This window comes from Scaptodrosophila lebanonensis, unplaced genomic scaffold, assembly GCF_003285725.1.
Source record: "Scaptodrosophila lebanonensis strain 11010-0011.00,11010-0021.00 unplaced genomic scaffold, SlebRS2 tig00000092-arrow-pilon, whole genome shotgun sequence".
NCBI classification, from domain to species: domain Eukaryota; kingdom Metazoa; phylum Arthropoda; class Insecta; order Diptera; family Drosophilidae; genus Scaptodrosophila; species Scaptodrosophila lebanonensis.
Genome location: NW_022060566.1, coordinates 370,889 through 389,052, shown reverse-complemented (window position 1 = coordinate 389,052; position 18,164 = coordinate 370,889). Strand labels below are relative to the sequence as shown.

Here is an 18,164-nt window from a genome sequence, read left to right as displayed (position 1 = left end):
CAATTCTTTTGTAATGTTAAATTGCTGGGACTAAGAGTACTTAGTAGTACTTATACTTTCACCAATGAGTTACTTCTCCATAAAGGAATTATTTTTAAATACTCTAAGTCCTTATCAACATAATGTCAGCAGTTGAAGGTGTTAATCCCCAATTATAAGTGCATTTTAAATTTAAATGGAAATCAATTTGTTTGCAAATTCCTATCACTTAAAAATTTGGACTATAATAAGACAATATTCTTCGTCTTTCTCCTGCGTTTTCGGCTTAAATTTCTGAAATGTTTACATTGTGTGCGATTTTTTTTCAAAGTGCAGGCAAGGCTATTGAAGGTCCTTCCATACCCAGCAACAATTATATGTCAAATAATTCTGATTAGAGTTTCGCCAAAGTGCGTGATGACTGTGAAATTGTTAAACAAACAAAAAATGGCCATAAACGGAACTAACGAAAAAAATTCAATTGTGGCTGTAGCTGTGGCTGTGGCTGCTTCATGCATATTTAAATGAGATTTTGCGTTAACTGAATTTTGTCAGCGGCAGCTGCCGGCCAGTAGCCGAGTGTGGGCGGAAGCCGGGGCGGGGCAGGGCGTGGCCGATGGCGTTGAATGAAACAAATGGCCATGAAAAACCATATTAATTTACGCACACACACACGCACGCACACCCAACCATGCGAGTGCATGAAACAGTTATGCGTATTTAAATAAATTGTGTTATTGTTGCTTCTTTTTCCCCATTTCTTTTCACTTAACTGTTTTTTTTTTTGTTTTTTTTTTTGTGAGCGCCTTTCACTGCGGCAGCATGGCCTGTTGATGGGCGTGGTCGGGGGCGGGAGCGGGAGCGGGAATGGGGACATATGTTGGCATACATGAGTTGGCGGTTGTCGCCTCAAATTAGCATATAAATTGAGTAAAAAGTAAAAAGTCAATGTCTTTCTCTCTCACACACACACACACGCACATACTCGTATATACACACACATACACAGACACATTCGCGACGGCAAGTAACTGTAACTTAGCAGGATTTCATAATACAGATAAAAAGCAAAGCAACCAACCAACCACCCACCCACAGCTGACAAATTGACTTCCGTTTCCGCGTTGAATACAAAACAAAAATAAAAAAGGGAAGAGAAGGAAATACACGAAATATATAAGAAACTCCGCATCTTTAAAAGTGCTTCAAAACTTACAAAACAAAAGAGAAAAAAAGGAAATCCCACAAAAAATTGATGGAGAAACAAAAACATAACCAAATTAGTCATTAGTTAATATTTATTTTATTTTATTGTACTTTTCTAACTAACCTAGCAACTATCGATTAATGAGCGCAGCAGACAAAGTGAATTTTTTTTTATTTGTTGTCAAAATGTATTTATATATATATATATTTATATTTACATATACATACATATATTAAACAAACGAACAAACAAACATATATAAAAATGTATTTGTATGTTATGAACTCAGCACAAATACATACAAAAGGCCACGCAATATGCATTGTACTTACTTACCTACTCGTATGTAGCGACAACTTACAACATATCCTGCACACACACATACACATACACACACACACACACCCCACATACACACACATCTAAAACACACGCACACTCGTGACGATTGAACGTGCCAAGAGAATTTTTTTTTATGAAAATTAAATTGATTAACTAATATCATTATTAATGTGTGTGTGTTAATTACATAAATATTTATGTATGTAGTGCTATATAAATATACGTGCATACAAACATACATATATACATATATATACATATATACGTATGTGTAATCGAGCACGACACGCGATTCTCTTCAATTTTTGTAAATAATCAAAAGTAAAACCAAAAATATAAAAAAAAAAAACAAAAAGCAAATCAAACAAACAGACCCGAGAAAGCTAAGAAAAAAGTAAACGCATTTTTTTGCCTCCAATAAATAGGTAGTTATGTGTTTTTTTTTTGATCCCACACACTCACACACACACACACACACACAAAATTCGTATTGTCTGATATTAAAGTATTGTAGTTGGTATTTATATATAATATATAAATGAGCATATACATATATATATACATATACATATGTATGTATAATAATTAACAATAAAGCGAATCTAATTATTATCAATAATATTGAAATACATATGCATTTTGTGGCAACAAACAAAAATGGAAACTATATCAAAGCACAAACAAACAGCAATAAAGAAAGAAAAAAAACAAAGAAAATTCAATGAAATTAATTACAAGTTATATCATTTATGTGTACTTGAAAGAGTAAAAAACCGAAAACAAAAAGTTTAATCGAATTAAGTGGAAAAATTGCTAATAATAAAAACGAAATCAAATTAGCGCCACAAGTCTTTTTATTTATGGTGTTGAACAATGAAGGTAAGACAAATGCTTATATTTTCTTAAAATACAATTAACAGTGCAAGGCTATATCGACAGCACAATTTGTTGATTAATTAAAACAATTGTTTTTTTTTTAAAAGCCTGATTGACATCACAATAACAATTAAAAGCAAATTTTTAAGCTCTCAAGTAGAGATCAATTCATCCTTAATCCGTTATATATTAAAACCATATTCCATTTATTTGTAGATTTGCTTACAATTCTTTTGAACAAAAATGGCTTTACATTTTTTATTCAGGACAATCAATTACTTCCATTTCATTAGCTTAATTTTTAGATTTATTTTCAACTAGCTTAAGCTGCCATATTGGTAGCAGAATACTGGCTTAATAAATTGTACATACATTTTTTTATGAATAGATATCCACAATGGATATCCACAATAAATCCAACGATATACCTGTACAGATCTGCAGTTGAGTAGCAATTTGTTCTTTTCATACCTCTTGGGTTGCAGTGGAACTACAATTTTCTTACCGAAGAAATTATGGTAGATCTAATCCAAGCAATATTGCAAATTTTTGATATGAAAAAGATTTTTTTCTTTTTATGAACAATCAGTCGTGCTCATTGATTGCCATATGACAGCCATGTATTGATCACAAAACCATTAGTTGTTAGATAAACTGACTGGTTTTTTCCTAGCAGGTGTAGACCTACAAGCAGCCTTGTTAATAGATATAGAAGAGATTCTTTATAATCAGAGTAAATGTTTTTCTTTTTTGCAATTTTAGAAGGGAAAAGCATAATTTCCAAACGCACAAGAACTTCTATCTGCTGTGAAAGGGAAAACTAAACTCTGCAAATAATAGAATGCGCACACAAACATAAATTGTTGAATAATTGCGATCAGCACTCCCACATAGTACTGCCCCCCATGGTATGCAGCAGTTTATTCTTCACGTACAATACTATGCATTTTAATTAAAGAAAGAAACTTTGTCCAAAGAGTGTGGCATACTTTTGGGAGCTGCCAAAGAACTAAATTGTTTTTTTTTCAACGTCACGCATTAGAAGAGTAAGTAAGAAAAGTCATCTCAGTACATTAATTTAAAGCGCATTTTCAATAAATCCCTGGCTTTAAGGGGGGGCGTTTAGTTTTTGATGTTGTCCTGTCCAACAGAATGCCTGCTTCCTTGAGGCAAGACGTGAGGGAGTCGGAATCGGAGTCGGCAACTGAAACTAATACGCATATTTATCAAATTTCAGAGCCTCAAGGGTTGCAAAAAAGAGCTGCAATGGCAGCAACCGCAGCTGCAGAAGTTTCGACGGAGCCCCCACCACCCAACTAATCCAAAGATCCCAGCTACGAGTCGTGCACACGCCTAAATGTACATTTATTGTACTTGCCTAAAATGCCTTGCAGCGTTTTTTAAATGTATATATATATATATATATATATATATATATATATATATATATATATATATATATATATATATATATATATATATATATATATATATATATATATATATGTGTGTGTGGGTGTGAGTGTGTGTGTGGTTCACAGGAACCACAGCCGGCAGACCGCAATGCAAAAAGCAAGGCGACGCACAAAGTTTTGCAGCAAACTCCACAAAAAGCGTTGGCAGCAGCTTTGGCTGACTGACTGTCTGGCAAGGTGGGCTGGCGGTTGGTGTTCGACTGGTTGGGTGGTTAGCTGAGTTTTGGGTGGCTCGGTGGTTGTTTGAACGGATGAGGGGGGCCGGTTGCCTTGGCAATGGTTACGCGTGCAGCATAAACAACGATGATGATGACGACGATGGTGGCGCGTTGAATGGCGTTGCTCCGCACTGTCAGCGGCAGCAACAGAAGCAGCACAACAACAGCAATAACATTGAACAAACGCACTGCCGTTGTACGCTTCATAAGCGCAACGAATGAATTTTAATTTGATTAAAGTGAAAAATTGAAAAATGCGACCGAGTCTCCCCATGGCATCCACCCCTCTCTGCCCAGCCAGCGAGCCATTCTAAGCTTTTACTTTATTAAACGCCACCGTGCTGTGGATTTGGACGCAATATTTTTCTATTGCCTGGCTTATTTGCACGGCATTCGCCACACACACACACACACACACACACACACTCACTTGCACACAAATACAGACAGTAGCGAATTATAATTTGTTACTCTGGGGGGTTCTGGTCAGAAACGGTTGCGATTCTACATTAAGCAACGTTTACACAAGAAATATTTTTATAAATATTAACAAATGGCTAATAACTAACTAGCTAACCGACAATAGTGACATTAAACAAATTTAAGTTGTAATAATTAGAAATATGTAAGTATATTAAGCCTTAGAAGGCAATTGAAAATGTTTCCAAAAAAAGGGCTAACAATCCAGCTTTGAAATATAAATGTTCTCGAATTTTCTTCCCTCTAAATGAACGAGTACCAGAAACAATTTTTGCATGTAAATTTAAAGAACATAAATTTAAAGTTAATTCAGCTCTAAAAGCAAAGTAACATAATTATTGAAATTCATGATCATCTTACAATTTATTAGAACGACTCAGCGCATTCGAATATCTTCAAAAAAAAAGTCGCTGCTAGAATGAATTAGAATGCTAGAATTTGTTCCCCAAACAAGTCAAAGTGTCCTTCAACTAAGGAGTACCAAATAAAAATCTTGGAAGAGCAAACTATTATAAATATAGTATTTCAGAAATATCCTTAATCTGTATAAAGCACTTACTGAAATGATGCCATTAAATTATAGGCGTCACAATCAACTTCATCAACATTACACCACAAACCACAAACCACCACTCGCAAAATACCTAAAACATGCACTAAGTTATAGCAATCGGATACAGCTAGAAGATTTCTAAATTCATAAGATTAATACTAAAGGAAAAAACTACTGTTAAAAACAAAAATAAATAAAATGGCTGATGGCGGTAAATCTTTTTACTAAATTAAGTTTTGCTGTAAAACCAATAACTTATCTGGGGAACACCCGGGCAGCCAGGAAGGACAGGCAGACGGTTTAAGCCAAGCTAATATAGTTTAAAATTTAAATGCAATTTAAATTTAGTTTTTAGTGAATGAATAAATAAAAATTAAAAAATAAAAATCATGGTGAAAATGGATAATCTTTAAAAAAGACCCTGCTTTTTCAATCTCACTATAAGTGAATGATTTTTTCGTTTAAAAATAACAAAATAATCAATTTTTGCAGTCCCTGGTTTAAATATAGCGTTATTTTTCAGTGTCACTATCCTCATCCTTTTTAAAGTGATCATGAAAAATAAAGTTCCCCTTCTACTACTATTATATTTTATACATCGTGTGAGGAAACTATTGTAGATTTCACAGATTTATTTAAAACGTTTAGACCCTTAATTCTCTTCCACTTAACCGAAATATTTTTTCCACCTCCTTTCTAAACAACGCAACAGATCAGAAACATAACATTACCTTCATTTATATATAAATCGATGTCGGGAAATTGCTTAAGCCCATAACCATTCTATAGAAATGTAAGCTTGCGTTCTTGATGCTTTAATTTGTAATTGGATTAATTTGTTAATGCATTTACACATACTTGTACATATCGTAAGTCAATAAATTAATACTATTTCTAAAGCTCAGAAGTGTCAAAAAATCGAAGCAATCACCTATGATTCATATTGAGATTTTCTATCTGCAGCTTTTCAAAGATTTTTATTCTAAAATACATCGCGAGACCATTTTTGAAATTAGTGGCTGGTTCGTATTTGTTGTGTTTCGATTTTGGCAAGCAAGTAGTATTATGTAATCGTTGTTCTCTTAAAGCGATTTTGAGTAATAATAAATAAATACGGTTTTAAGCAAAACGTTGCCTTCATAAATAACAAATCCTCTTAGGCACAATAGGTATAGGTACGTGGCCATCTACTGCCTATATTGGCTGAAGTGGATAATGCGGTTGGAATGGTGGCGGTGCGTGTAAACTGACCCCAAGGAGCGGCCAGGCAAGACCTTGTGGAGAGTTGGAGGGAGTGGGATTAGGTTGCCAATCAGTGTCTGGCCAGGCCTTCTGGACAGTTCGTCAGTGCGTCCGCGAGACCTCAACAATGGGGGGATTTGTGTGTGCGACAACAGCAGCTCTTCGCATACTTGTATGCAGCCAGCGCTGGAAAGTATGCTGTGTTTGTAGCACTCGCAGGACTCGTATGGTTGCCATGGCTAGAAATTCCAATACCGAGACGCAGCATATAGTAGGATGCTGAGATGCCGAATGACTTGACATTCTGGTTGGTTGGGGCTCTCGTCTGACTGTCGGCATCTGCCGTTGCCTGGCAGCTTAGGCCGCACTAAGCCTTTTTCCCCCCAATAACGTTGTTTTTGTTATGCTACCTAATGCTCCTCTTTGCGCTTCTCAGCTGTACGCTCGCTTCGCTCAAAGGCTTCCTCATTTGCCGTGCTGCGCTTTCATGCCCCAGGAGATGTGCTTAGCTTGGCTAAGAAGCAGCGTCTGTTGCTTTGGCTTTTGGCCTGCTCCATGCTAGCGTTGTGGTCGATGAACTAGTTCATGAATCTTGGATGACCTAATTCGCAGTTCACTTCTTTTAAATGATTTTGTGAGAGTGTGTTTGGGGAAATGAAGCAACGAATTACAATTCCCAGATTTTCATTTAGTATCATTTCTGTGAACTAGTTGCAGCATTTTGTTTGAAGAGCCAGCAATTATTTAAGAACCAGTAATCCTGAAAAAGTTTCTCTTGGTTGAAGTCAGTAAAGTTCTTCTTAGTATATATATTTACTAACCAGCTGGAAAAACATAGATTTTTCGGATTTTTTATTCAATAAATTCACGTTCATTCTGAACCAAAAGTAATCTAAGCATGAAATGGATGAATTAGTAAAATCTCAGTTCACAAATAAAAGCTTAACATATACATATATATCCATTAGATGTTGGATAGATTGCCTTGCTTTTGAATAACAGTTTCGATTTGTTTTATGAAAAAGCCAGCAAATATTTACAATATTTTAAAATGGTTGAGAGCGGGTATTTAAGTTAAGAAATAATTTTTCAATGCCTCTAAAAATGTGCGAACCAGTTGAAAATGAGACTTTGCAACCAAAATACCCTTGCCTTGAAAAGTTTACAATGAAAGTTAAGCCAACTGGCTTTTCATTATTCAAATAAATGTTCGTGAACTAGTTCTTTTGTAATTTATACAATAACAATTGAAGTGTTTCATTAGAAGTACAGTGCAGAGTGCAATTGGTTCTTTGAGCCAGTTCGCGTTGAAGCGACACAAGTGTTTGGCCAAAGAGGTTGTGGCAAGAGCTAGTTGAGGTTGCGGATTGAGGTTTGTGGCTGAGGTTTTGTGCAGGAATTGCGTCGCTTGGATTTCAAGTGCTGCTGCTGCCACTTGTTGTTGTTGCTTCTGCTGTTGTTGTTGTTGTTGCTGTTGTTGTTGCTGTTGTTGTTGCTGTTGTTGTTGTTGCTGTTGTTGCAGCGCACATGCTACACAGAAAAGTTGAAGGCATTCGACAAACAAAACTGCGGCCCATAGTTGCTGGCAGGCAAGGCAGTCAAGTATAGCAGAATTTTTCACTGAACCCTAAACGAGTGAGGAACACACACATACATACACACACACATACACACATATACACCCGCACATACGGGACGCATTGTGAAGTGCAAAAAAGGCGCATTTTACAAGATTTTTATTACATATAAATGTGAAAAGTATTAAAAAAGTAAACTTTTTTATAGACTTTTCATTTTCTCTCGCTTTGGCCCCCGCAAGTATAAATACAAATGTCGACGAGTGTGTGTGTGTGTGTGTGTGTGTGAAAAGTAAAAGAAGTTTTACGCTTTTCGTCTGGGCGTCATGATGCGTGTTAAGGGAGTACAGCCCCTCCTCACCCCTCCCCTCCACATACCTAAACAAGCGTGTAGACCCACACATTGGCCACTCCATGGAAGTAGCATTGCGGAAATGCTGCCACGCTCTCTTCGCGCCAAAGAAAGCAGAAAACTTTTTGTGCCCTGTACTCACAATCGGCCACTTGGTTTACAAATATGGTTTGCTGCGATTCGATGTGACCGATTTTGAAGGATGTGGAGGAAAATCGGTTCAAATCGGCCAATAATATCAGAGTAAACAGAAGCTATATAAAAAGTCGTTCACTTCGGAGTTGAGTTTTATTGCAAAAGCTTGAATTATTTTTAAACCTTCAATGAAAAACAAGATATGTAAAAAATTTGCGAAACATCCTAGCAACCTAGAACAGTTTTCAACGCTCTATGTAAATAAAGGTGTTGAGCCAGAAGAGTGAAGAGAAATTAGTAACGAAAAGGAATAACATGCAAAAGTAAAAGTGTAAAGAAAAATAGTTTCAATAATTGAGAAGTTCCACAGAAAAAGAGTATTGACTATTAAAAGTGTAAAGAAAGCAATAGCTGTGGATGATGATATCCCCAGCCTCAAAATCTCCAGAAATTAATAACCGATCATAATGATTTAAGGTGGAAAAGAATTGAGAAGGATTTTGTATTTCTGTAGAGGCCTATAAGCTAATAAGTAGTATGTCTTTCGATAATAAACTAAGCCTAAACCTTCTTCAAAAACATCATAACTCCATAGATTATATTCTGTGCTATTAACCTTAGGCTATGATTATGGTGCTCTTATTTGGTGATATGCGTAAATATGTAAGTTCTTGAAACTCAATGTAATTCGTATTCTTCAAAATTCGGAAAGAGATTATAGTATATATATAGAAAATAATGTAATGTGCATTCTTAAAAATCTCAATAAAATAATCGTTCGAAATATAAATAACAACATAAGAAATCGTTAAACTAAAGATTGACATCGCATGGATATAAACCTTTTACGCATACAAAATCGACTTGCTAGTCAGCATCTGACGTTTAGAATCTGATGCATGGACATCTGACCCTAAGACAGAGCGTCTTGTGGAAAATCTACAAGATTAAAACATTTTGTAAGGAAATAATTCGTAGGAACTGCAAAGGCCGATCCGTTTAAGGAATACTTTTTAGCAGCTGCAATTTATAGTCTCCACACGTCACCAATAACTTATGTAGCTGCTGCTTCTGCTGCTGGGAACTAATTAAGGACAGCTGCTTTGCATTTCTATTACTGGGATGCCCATATAGCGGGCCAGGAGGGCGACCAGACTCGGCTAGAACGAGGCTCTGTATACTCGTATGTTTCTTTTGGTCCTCACTCCTTTTGGGTTTTGTGATTGTTGCCATTGCTGGCAATGTTGTTGTTGCTGCTACTGCTGCTGTAACTGTTGTTAAAAATGTTTTTAGACCTTTAGAGTTGATGTTGTTGCTGCTGCTGCTGCTGCTTCTGCTTCTGCTGCTGCTGCTGGGCTTTTATATTTTTCTTAACAATTTGTGCAGGCAACGCAAACGTTGGTCGCAGAGTGTTGTGTGTTCTGTGGTGTGTGGTGGATGGTGGATGGGGAAATGGTGTCGCAAATCCAAACATTGAAGCACCCACACGCCCGCACACTTTTTAAATTTTATTTTATTACTATAACAAGACATAAGTAGGCATAATGGAGCTCTATAAAATATTCAAAAGAAATTGGCATAGAAAGTTTTTGCAGGCGCGGTCGTCGGGCTTAGGCGAGTCAAGGGGATTTCTCTTCTCTGCCATTCATATGAGCCTAAAGGACTCGACGGCTGGCAGGGATGTTGTGATTGTTGTTGTTGTGGCATAGCATTTGCATAGAATTGCCGCGTGTTAAGCGATTAACGGCATTTTTATTGAGCGTCTGCTAAGGTTAATGCACTCCAAACTTGAATGGAGTCGAGATAGGAGGACTGGCACGACTGCGAGTATTCGGATGGGAAGGGAAGGGAAGGGAAGGCAGGGTAGCCAGAACGAGGAGGAGTTGAGTCAAGTCAGTCGAGTGCTGCTCAAGCAACTTCCTTGAGTGCGTCAATTTAACAACATTTTACACTTTAGAGGCAAGATTTTTTTCTTGCCTCTCCACTCTACGCCTCTTCAACTTTCCTTTTTCCTGCTGCTCCTGCTCCTGCTCCTGCTCCCACTCCTACTCCTTACTCTTCTTACTTTTTAGTTGCAATGCAATTTTGATGTTTGGCGTATCGGGCTCTCTGGATACAAAGTTTCCAAACGCCAGTATGTGTGTGTGGGCCAAGTTCTAAGGTGCTGTGATTGCGATTTCGACTGCCATTGAGCCAGGTCGAGTGGCTAATTTGTTGGCTCACTCACCGCTCAACCACTGCTCCCATCACCCATTCAGCCGCTCAAGTGCTTACTGTCAATCATTTTCACAAGCGATTTGTCACACAAGTCAAGTCGACTCGACTCGAGTCGAGTCGAGTTGAGTCGAGCCCAGTCGAGTCAATAAATGTGCCAGGATCTGGCAAATTTGCCAACTTCAGCGAGTTTTTCTTTTCACTTTTATGGTTGACAAGGGGTCGCGCCTCCGACTTCGGCGCTGGTATTAGCGGCATTAAAGAAAATTTGCTTACCAGCAAAAGTTGATGGGCCTAAGCCAAAAAGTTGTGGGCTTAGCGGGCACAAGACAGCGATTTCCCTCACTGTAGGCTGTACGCCAGAGCGAATGAAAGGGAAACTATTTGTGCCGGATTTTGATTAAATGGCTTGGAAAATATGTTGCAACTCCCATCCATATTGTAGCTTATAAATAATGCAGTTGGATCAATGCGATAAAATATGACAAATACAATAAATATTTGTTGCCAAAGGGCTGTGACAAAGAGCTTCAAAGACATTTCTTTTAAGGCAAAACGGACCAACTTAAAGGCTTTTGTACCAATTTCTATCCCAACTATTTACATTTCTAACTAGTCCTACTTAGAACTATTATATATTTCCTTCTATGTTGTCGTTTAATCTTTGTTTCTCGGTAGTTATTTACAAATGTTTATAACGGATTCATAGTTGTTGCTAGATCTAAAAAGGTCTTTGACTATTTTTGACTTTAAATCGAGGCTAAGCAAATAAGTCGCTTTACTTACGAGTACTTAGCAGATCAGGAGATATAGCATTAAGCTATGTTTATTGCTTCTTTTGAATAAACCCCCATTGAAGACTAAGTCCATTTGTGTAAAACTATTAGTGTCGAATAAAATATTTTAAAGACTGCAGTGAGAGCGAAGAATCCGAACTAACGACCAGTGGCTGAACAAAGACTTTCCTGACACATCAATTTTTTCAAAACAAAACCAATACTAAAAGTATAACTAAGCCAGCACTACTTGTAATTAAAACTAATTATCGTTAAAGATCATACATAAAATATATATTTAATGTATGAAAACACAAAACACAAAAGGAAACTGAATTAAATACCAGCTTTCTTCAAGTTCTGAAAGGTATTTTTTGGGATTGGGATTGGGTTCCTTCAAATAGACCGTAAATTGTGGTCGCAAAGCTGTTGTTTTGGACATAAAATAAAAGAGAAACCAAGGACTTTTTGAACAAACCATCAGTCCTAAGAGTTCCCCTGCTGGAAGGTGAAGTTCTCAAACTGATTTCAGAACATTTCTAATTAATTTCTTATTTGCTAAATGATATCTATAAATATGCGAGCGAAAATCAAGAAAGGAGGGAACATTTGAAAAGATGATTTGTCTTTTACGCTTTATTGAAAAAAAAAATCTAAACATAGGTCGCATCTAGTAACTAACTACTTTAGGCTGGAGGCAGTTTCTTTTTTAGGACGCGGAGACGTGAATAGATGATATCCCAATCCAAATAGGCGCCCACAATGTACCGTGAATTCTCTTCGGTGTCATCGTAGCCGGTCCGGCCATGAAGCAGCCGTATATTGTTGAAGGTCAGCACATCACCCGGTTGGGTCTTGAAGGAGTGCGCATCGGCGCGAGCCATTCTCACAAAGCGGGCGTAGGACTCATACCAGGGCAGCACCTGGTCGAGGGGCACATTGAAGTGACTGTCGCGCTGTGGAACGCTGTGATTGATGCGCGTGTAACGGCCATCGCCGTCCAAACTAATCGTGAGAAGAAACAGGGATAGAAAGAGGATAGGGATATGTTATTGCGTACGGCCATAAAATAATCATGGATCAGTAATGCAACGAAACGGCTTGGAAATGAAAAGAAAACCAAAGTCTTCATTGAACCCGACTGAGATTAAATTTGTTCAATTAAAGAAGGAAATTTATAAAATTCTACAGAAATAGAAATAGTTTTGAGAAATGTATATAATCTTGAAATATCGAATTTGAATTTGTCCAACTTGTGTTTGAAATAAGACTTTCGTGTTCAGTTTCCAAGCTCGGGATTTTTGATATGTTCTTGTTGCTTACCAGATGACGGGCGATCGCCAGATATTGTGAAACTCGCGTCCATCCTCACTGCCAATATCGTTCCAGTCAACGGGTGTCTCCTTCAGGCGCTCAAAGTCCTCGGGGTGTTCGGCGCGCAGACGATCGGCAATGTGGAAGGCGTCCACCAAAAGATTGCTGCCACCGCGCGACTCCGTCTGCACCATGCAGTGCAAAATGTTGACACTCGGCTTGTACTCGTAGTAGGGCAGATCGGTGTGGAGTGGCAATGGATCGGATAGATAGGCAAAGTTCTTGGCACCCGGCTTGGCCTGCACAATGAACTCCTCGCCGTAGGTGGTGCGCCGAATGAAGCCCACCCGCTCGGCCAGTTGGCGCACCACACCCTTGTCTATGGGCGCGCCACCAATCAGGGCCACTCCATAGACGGCCAGTGCTTGCAGCCAATCCCGCAGAGCTCTGTCATCGTGCATCACATCGCCATAGTCGAAACGTTGGGCGACGTGCTCGAAGTCCGCTCCGCGCCAATGGTGTGTGCGCGGCCTATAGAAGTCGTCCAGATAGTTGCGCTGTCGCTGATCCTTGAAGCTGCGCTCTCTCAGCCACTGCAGCGAGTAGCTACTCACATGGCTGTCACTCCAGCGGACGTGAATCTCCTGAGTGTCGGCATCTGTGTGCAGATGTTGGGGTCGCACGCTCGCATCAAAGTTATCCCAGTCGAGGCGACGGGACTGCGAGCTGGCATGAAAGCACTCGGAGCAGCTACAATTGTCCCGCAGCCAAACGCCTGGATATGTGAGCGATTCCGATCCGGCAGATCCCTCAGACTCCGGCTGCACCACAATGAACGAATCGTTCACAATGCGAGCACTGATCGCTCGGAGCTGTGTCGAGGCTACGGCTGCGCGCAGCTGCTTCAGCTGAGGGCCCCACTTTAGGCAGAAACGTGGCGTCCACATGGCGGAAAGCGTCAAGAAATACGAATTTATAAGTTTTTTGAGAGCGTGCCGAAGCGATTCAGCGCTATTTGGTGACTGAACCCGCTCACCCGACACAAGCCGGCTTAATTATCAGCTTCACTTGTACTTTCAACCGAACGCGTCAGCGAGAAAACAAAGGCGACACTGACAAAAAAAACAACCAAGTTCCGTTCGTTCTTTTAAATCAAAAACTAGTATACCCTTTCGCCCTTTGGGTACAGGGTATGAAAATAGTTTCTTAAAATGCAATCATTTCATTTGCATGCACATATCAATAATAAAGTAAAAAATACAAAATGTTAAAGTTCTAGCAATTATCAAATAATATCCTAAAGACTAAGAATTCTTCCCAGCATAGAAACAAAAGTCTTTCATTCTCATAAAAAATAATTTCTTAAAATGCAATCATTTCATTTGCATGCTCATATCAATAATAAAGTCTTGCTACAAAATGTTAAATATTCCCAGTTCTAGCAATTATCAAATAATATCCTAAAGACTAAGAATTCTTCCCAGCATAGAAACAAAAATCTCTCTTTCTCATTGGAATAAATTGCTATTACTATCAAAGAAAAAGTTCAGTTTTTATATTTAAAAAAAAAATAAATAAAACGAAAATAGTTGTATCATTAATTTCTTTTATGTATTATTTACTAAACCAATTAATTGACTGAAGACTTACAGACTTTTTGCAGCTATGAACTGTTAGAAGATTCTTCCAGGCAAGATTCTTCCAAGCCTGTCTAGAAAGATGACAAATGAAATGAAAAAGAGGTAAATCCTTTCAAATTTTGAAAATGTAAAAAATTATCAGAAAATTTGTTGAGACATCTGCACTGAATGGATTCATATTCAAGTGATATTTTGGTTGAATTCAAAAATTAACACTCTTTCTCTCTAATACTTAGAAGCTCTGCTACAAGCATAGTTTTGAGAAATCAATTGGAAATTAAAATTTGTTACTCACGTACATATTCAATTCCATATAACTCTTAGGATTTTAGTTGAGTTTTAGTTTTTACACTTCCAGCTCAACAGACTTTTAATTTTTCATTTAATTTTCTCCGAGTGCATAACCCAAAACTGATATTTAGATTCACGCTGAGTTGTCCCTAGCTGAGTGGCTACCCTGCTGATATGCTGCTATGCTGATAAGGTGCGGGCCTAGATAAGAGAGCAGCGTTATATTCTTGTTGTTGTTATCAGTGGATTTGTTGCCTGATTTGAGGTTTGTTGTCGTTCAAATTTAAAAACAAAATAATGCGTCGTCTTCTATGCTGACGGCAATATTGCTGTTGCCGCACATTGTCTGATCATCAATCAATCAATCAATCAATCAATTGAATCATCTTTGTCTTGCATTCCAGCAGCTCGCCTGATCCCAGGCAGTCGGTTTCTGCAGTCGCTGCCAGACGATGCCAGTCAAGTGGTCAAGTGGCGAAGCGGTTGCTGCCCTTTTAGGGCTCGCTCGATTCTTGCGAAAGCAATAAAAATATGTTGCACATTTAAATGTGCCCCAAGTGCACTCACATATCAGCACAAATGTTGCCGATCACTTGATTGGCTACACTAGGCATTAATTGAGTGCTTTTCTAAACGCATATCTGCACATCATTTTAATCCACACACGAATATTGAGACATTCTTTTAAACTAACTTTTATAACAATTGTTGTCCAATCGAGAACATTTTTGGCATCAAGATATTTTTATAGTTTGAAGGGGCGAATCGGAACATACTGAGATATGGAAATCCAAATCTTAAACTTTATTGGAATCTGAAATCTGAATTCATGTTTCTTGGAAACCTTTTTCTTTACTTTTTTTAAACCAATTGTCATCAAGAAATGATTAACATAAATTGACAAAATAAATTTGATATTCCGCGTGATCGTGAATATTCCAAGGGAATCTTTACATTAGAACGCATTCAAATCAAGAATTTATGCTGAACATTTTTAAGACACACATATAGTTGTTTCTGTGAAAATTTAAGCCTCAAGTTGGCAATAAAACCAAGCACAGCTAATCATCTTAATTATATTATTTATTTTTTGAAGGATTGTAAAATAGTTCCCCAGCTGTATACATTATCAGATAAGTAAGAATCTATAAAATTCTTTTTCTCCTTTTTACTAAAATAGAAACATATATACTTGTATAAGGAAAACCCAACAGAAAACAAATCAATTGTGTAAACAAATAAAAACAAATAAAAAATAGAAAAAATACTGATCCAGCCACACATCTTTAATAATTAAATACCTTCACAAAGCTCAAATTTATGATAAAATTAATAAATTAACATCTTACTTTTTAAGTTATGCCGCTACTTAATATAAATATTACTTGTACATAACAGATATTGTTTAAGTACATTTCTTTAATTCATACTTCATGCATATGCATCCCGTTCCTTTTTTAATTACTTATAAGTACATACTCATTCATTGATTGTAATAGCTTAGGATCCTGGTAGTCATAGCTATTGAAACCCTGTTAGCTGTAAGTTTTAAGCTAGCATTAATAAATAAATAAATAAAAAAAGAAAAATATGACACCTAACTATTAGTAAATTGTAGCGTACTTTGTTGTGGCAAACATTACTCTTGAATATATGTATATTATATTCTAAGTAGTTTTAATTGAAATGAATTTGAAACTTGTAATATATCTGATAGATATGCGAGCAAATAATTTGCCCGTTTGACCAAAGCTTGCAGTTAAAAATTCTCTCTCCCGACGAGAAATTGCATTATAGGAATAATTTGAATAGTAAATGGAAAATCGAAAATCTAATTACTGATATTATCAGCTTGGAGAATCCACAAGTAGTTATATCACCCATATCTTTTCTGACCAGAACAGACAGGACATTGTTTATTCTGTCTCTTTTTTTTTACAGGGTGTTGCTAAAATTTAGCTTTAGGAAACATTCCCATTATTTGAATATTGAAACATTTTAAATCAGTGCTGCTCCTATTTGTACGAGCTGGACTGTGCTTTGGTGTGCTCGCCTCCGCCTTGAATTATGCCAAATTGTGTGTATATATATATATGTGTGTGTGTGTGTGTGTGTGTAGCTTGCACTTGGCCTGGCCAAAACTATCGTTATGACGAGACACGGGGGGTGGAGTGAAGAAGAAGAAGAAGGCGGCGTTTTCCGCCTTGCCATTGACCATTTGTAGCGGCCACAATAAATTCTTCAGCCGCACCAGCGGACTTTTTTTTATGGTTGTTGGTTATATATTTTTTTTAAATTCCCAAGCGCCGCGCAGGCTGCAATAAAAATGCGCCTCACATGTGACAACGATTTGTACTTTGGCTCCTTTTATGGCACTTGCTTGTTGCCTGCTCCATTGTTGTTGTTGTTGTTGTTGCTGTACTTGTTTTTGTTGCGCTGGCATTGCATTTTTTTTAATATATATACGTATATATGTATATATATAGAGGCAAACCGCGCGCGGCCTTCCCAACGTTGAAAACTGTTTTGTGCGCCATGAAACGTGAATGCGTTTGCTTTTGTTGTAGTTGTAGTTGTTGCTCTTGCTATTGCTGTTGTTATTGTCGTCATCATCATCATCAGCAGCATCAGCATCATCGTCGTCATCATCATCATCATCATCATCGTTTTGTACGTGTCCGCGGGCTTCGCTGCCGCTTTGGTTGTACGTTTTACAAATCGCAAAATCGCATCAGATTATACATCATGCCTGCCAGGCTGACCAAAACGGTACGGCCATATGGATGTACGGCGGGGTGGGGTGGAGGAGGGGGAGTACTTGGGCAAGGTAAGGGAGCTTGGAGCGGACGAACAAGTCACACCAAAACTGAATCCGCCACCCATTTTGGGCAATAGCTTGAGCATCGTCATCCTCTGGCTGTCAACCCTTCCACCACAACCCGCCCACATGTCCCCTCTCCTCCTTTGGCTTTTGTGGGTCACTGCCGTTGTTGTTGTTGTTGCTCCTTTTTGGCTTTAATGCCTGCCTGCCTGCCTGCATTGTATTTTATAATATTCTGTCGACCATGCTCACAACATTGTTGGCCAGCTTGGCCAGCTCAGCTGCAATTGAAGCCGCGGTACGGCTCAGCGCTTAAGCATGTCTGCGTACACTCTCCGTCATATGTTTGCTGACCTTGACTGGTGGAGAATCGAATGATATTCGATCGACCTCCCTTTTCCTATTCAAATTAATTTAAATTGCATCCTGAAATTGTTGCAAATGTTACGAAACACCGAACAGGTGTGCGTGTGAAAAAAACGCATTTTATTAACAAATAATTATAAATAAATCGAAAAAATCCTGGGGGTCTACAAACAAAGTCGATGTCTGGCATGATGGGTGCCAGAGGCTTGCTAAGTAAGTAGAACTTTTAAATAATAAATATAATAGTTGTATTACATGAATGCAACAAATACATTTTGTAGGATGAATAAATGTATATACCGAATA

General features: G+C 37.9%; 1 protein-coding gene across 1 annotated transcript; it reads right to left on the bottom strand.

Annotated features, from left to right (window-relative positions):
* Window positions 1-12,034: 12,034 nt before the first annotated feature.
* On the bottom strand, window positions 12,035-13,687 carry LOC115627353 (gamma-butyrobetaine dioxygenase). Its single transcript, XM_030523001.1, has 2 exons — window positions 12,750-13,687; window positions 12,035-12,431 (listed from the first exon to the last, which is right to left on the bottom strand). The coding sequence occupies exons 1-2, from the start codon at window positions 13,685-13,687 to the stop codon at window positions 12,113-12,115; spliced, it is 1,257 nt and encodes a 418-aa protein (XP_030378861.1). The 3' UTR covers window positions 12,035-12,112.
* Window positions 13,688-18,164: the final 4,477 nt, after the last annotated feature.

What these genes read in the sequence shown, in the direction of transcription:
- LOC115627353 (XM_030523001.1), bottom strand. Translation starts at nt 13,687, where the DNA reads ATGTGGACGCCACGTTTCTGCCTAAAGTGGGGCCCTCAGCTGAAGCAG. An exon ending in TGGCGATCGCCCGTCATCTG is followed by an intron (nt 12,432 to 12,749) that starts GTAAGCAACAAG and finishes TCTCACGATTAG; the next exon opens with TTTGGACGGCGATGGCCGTT.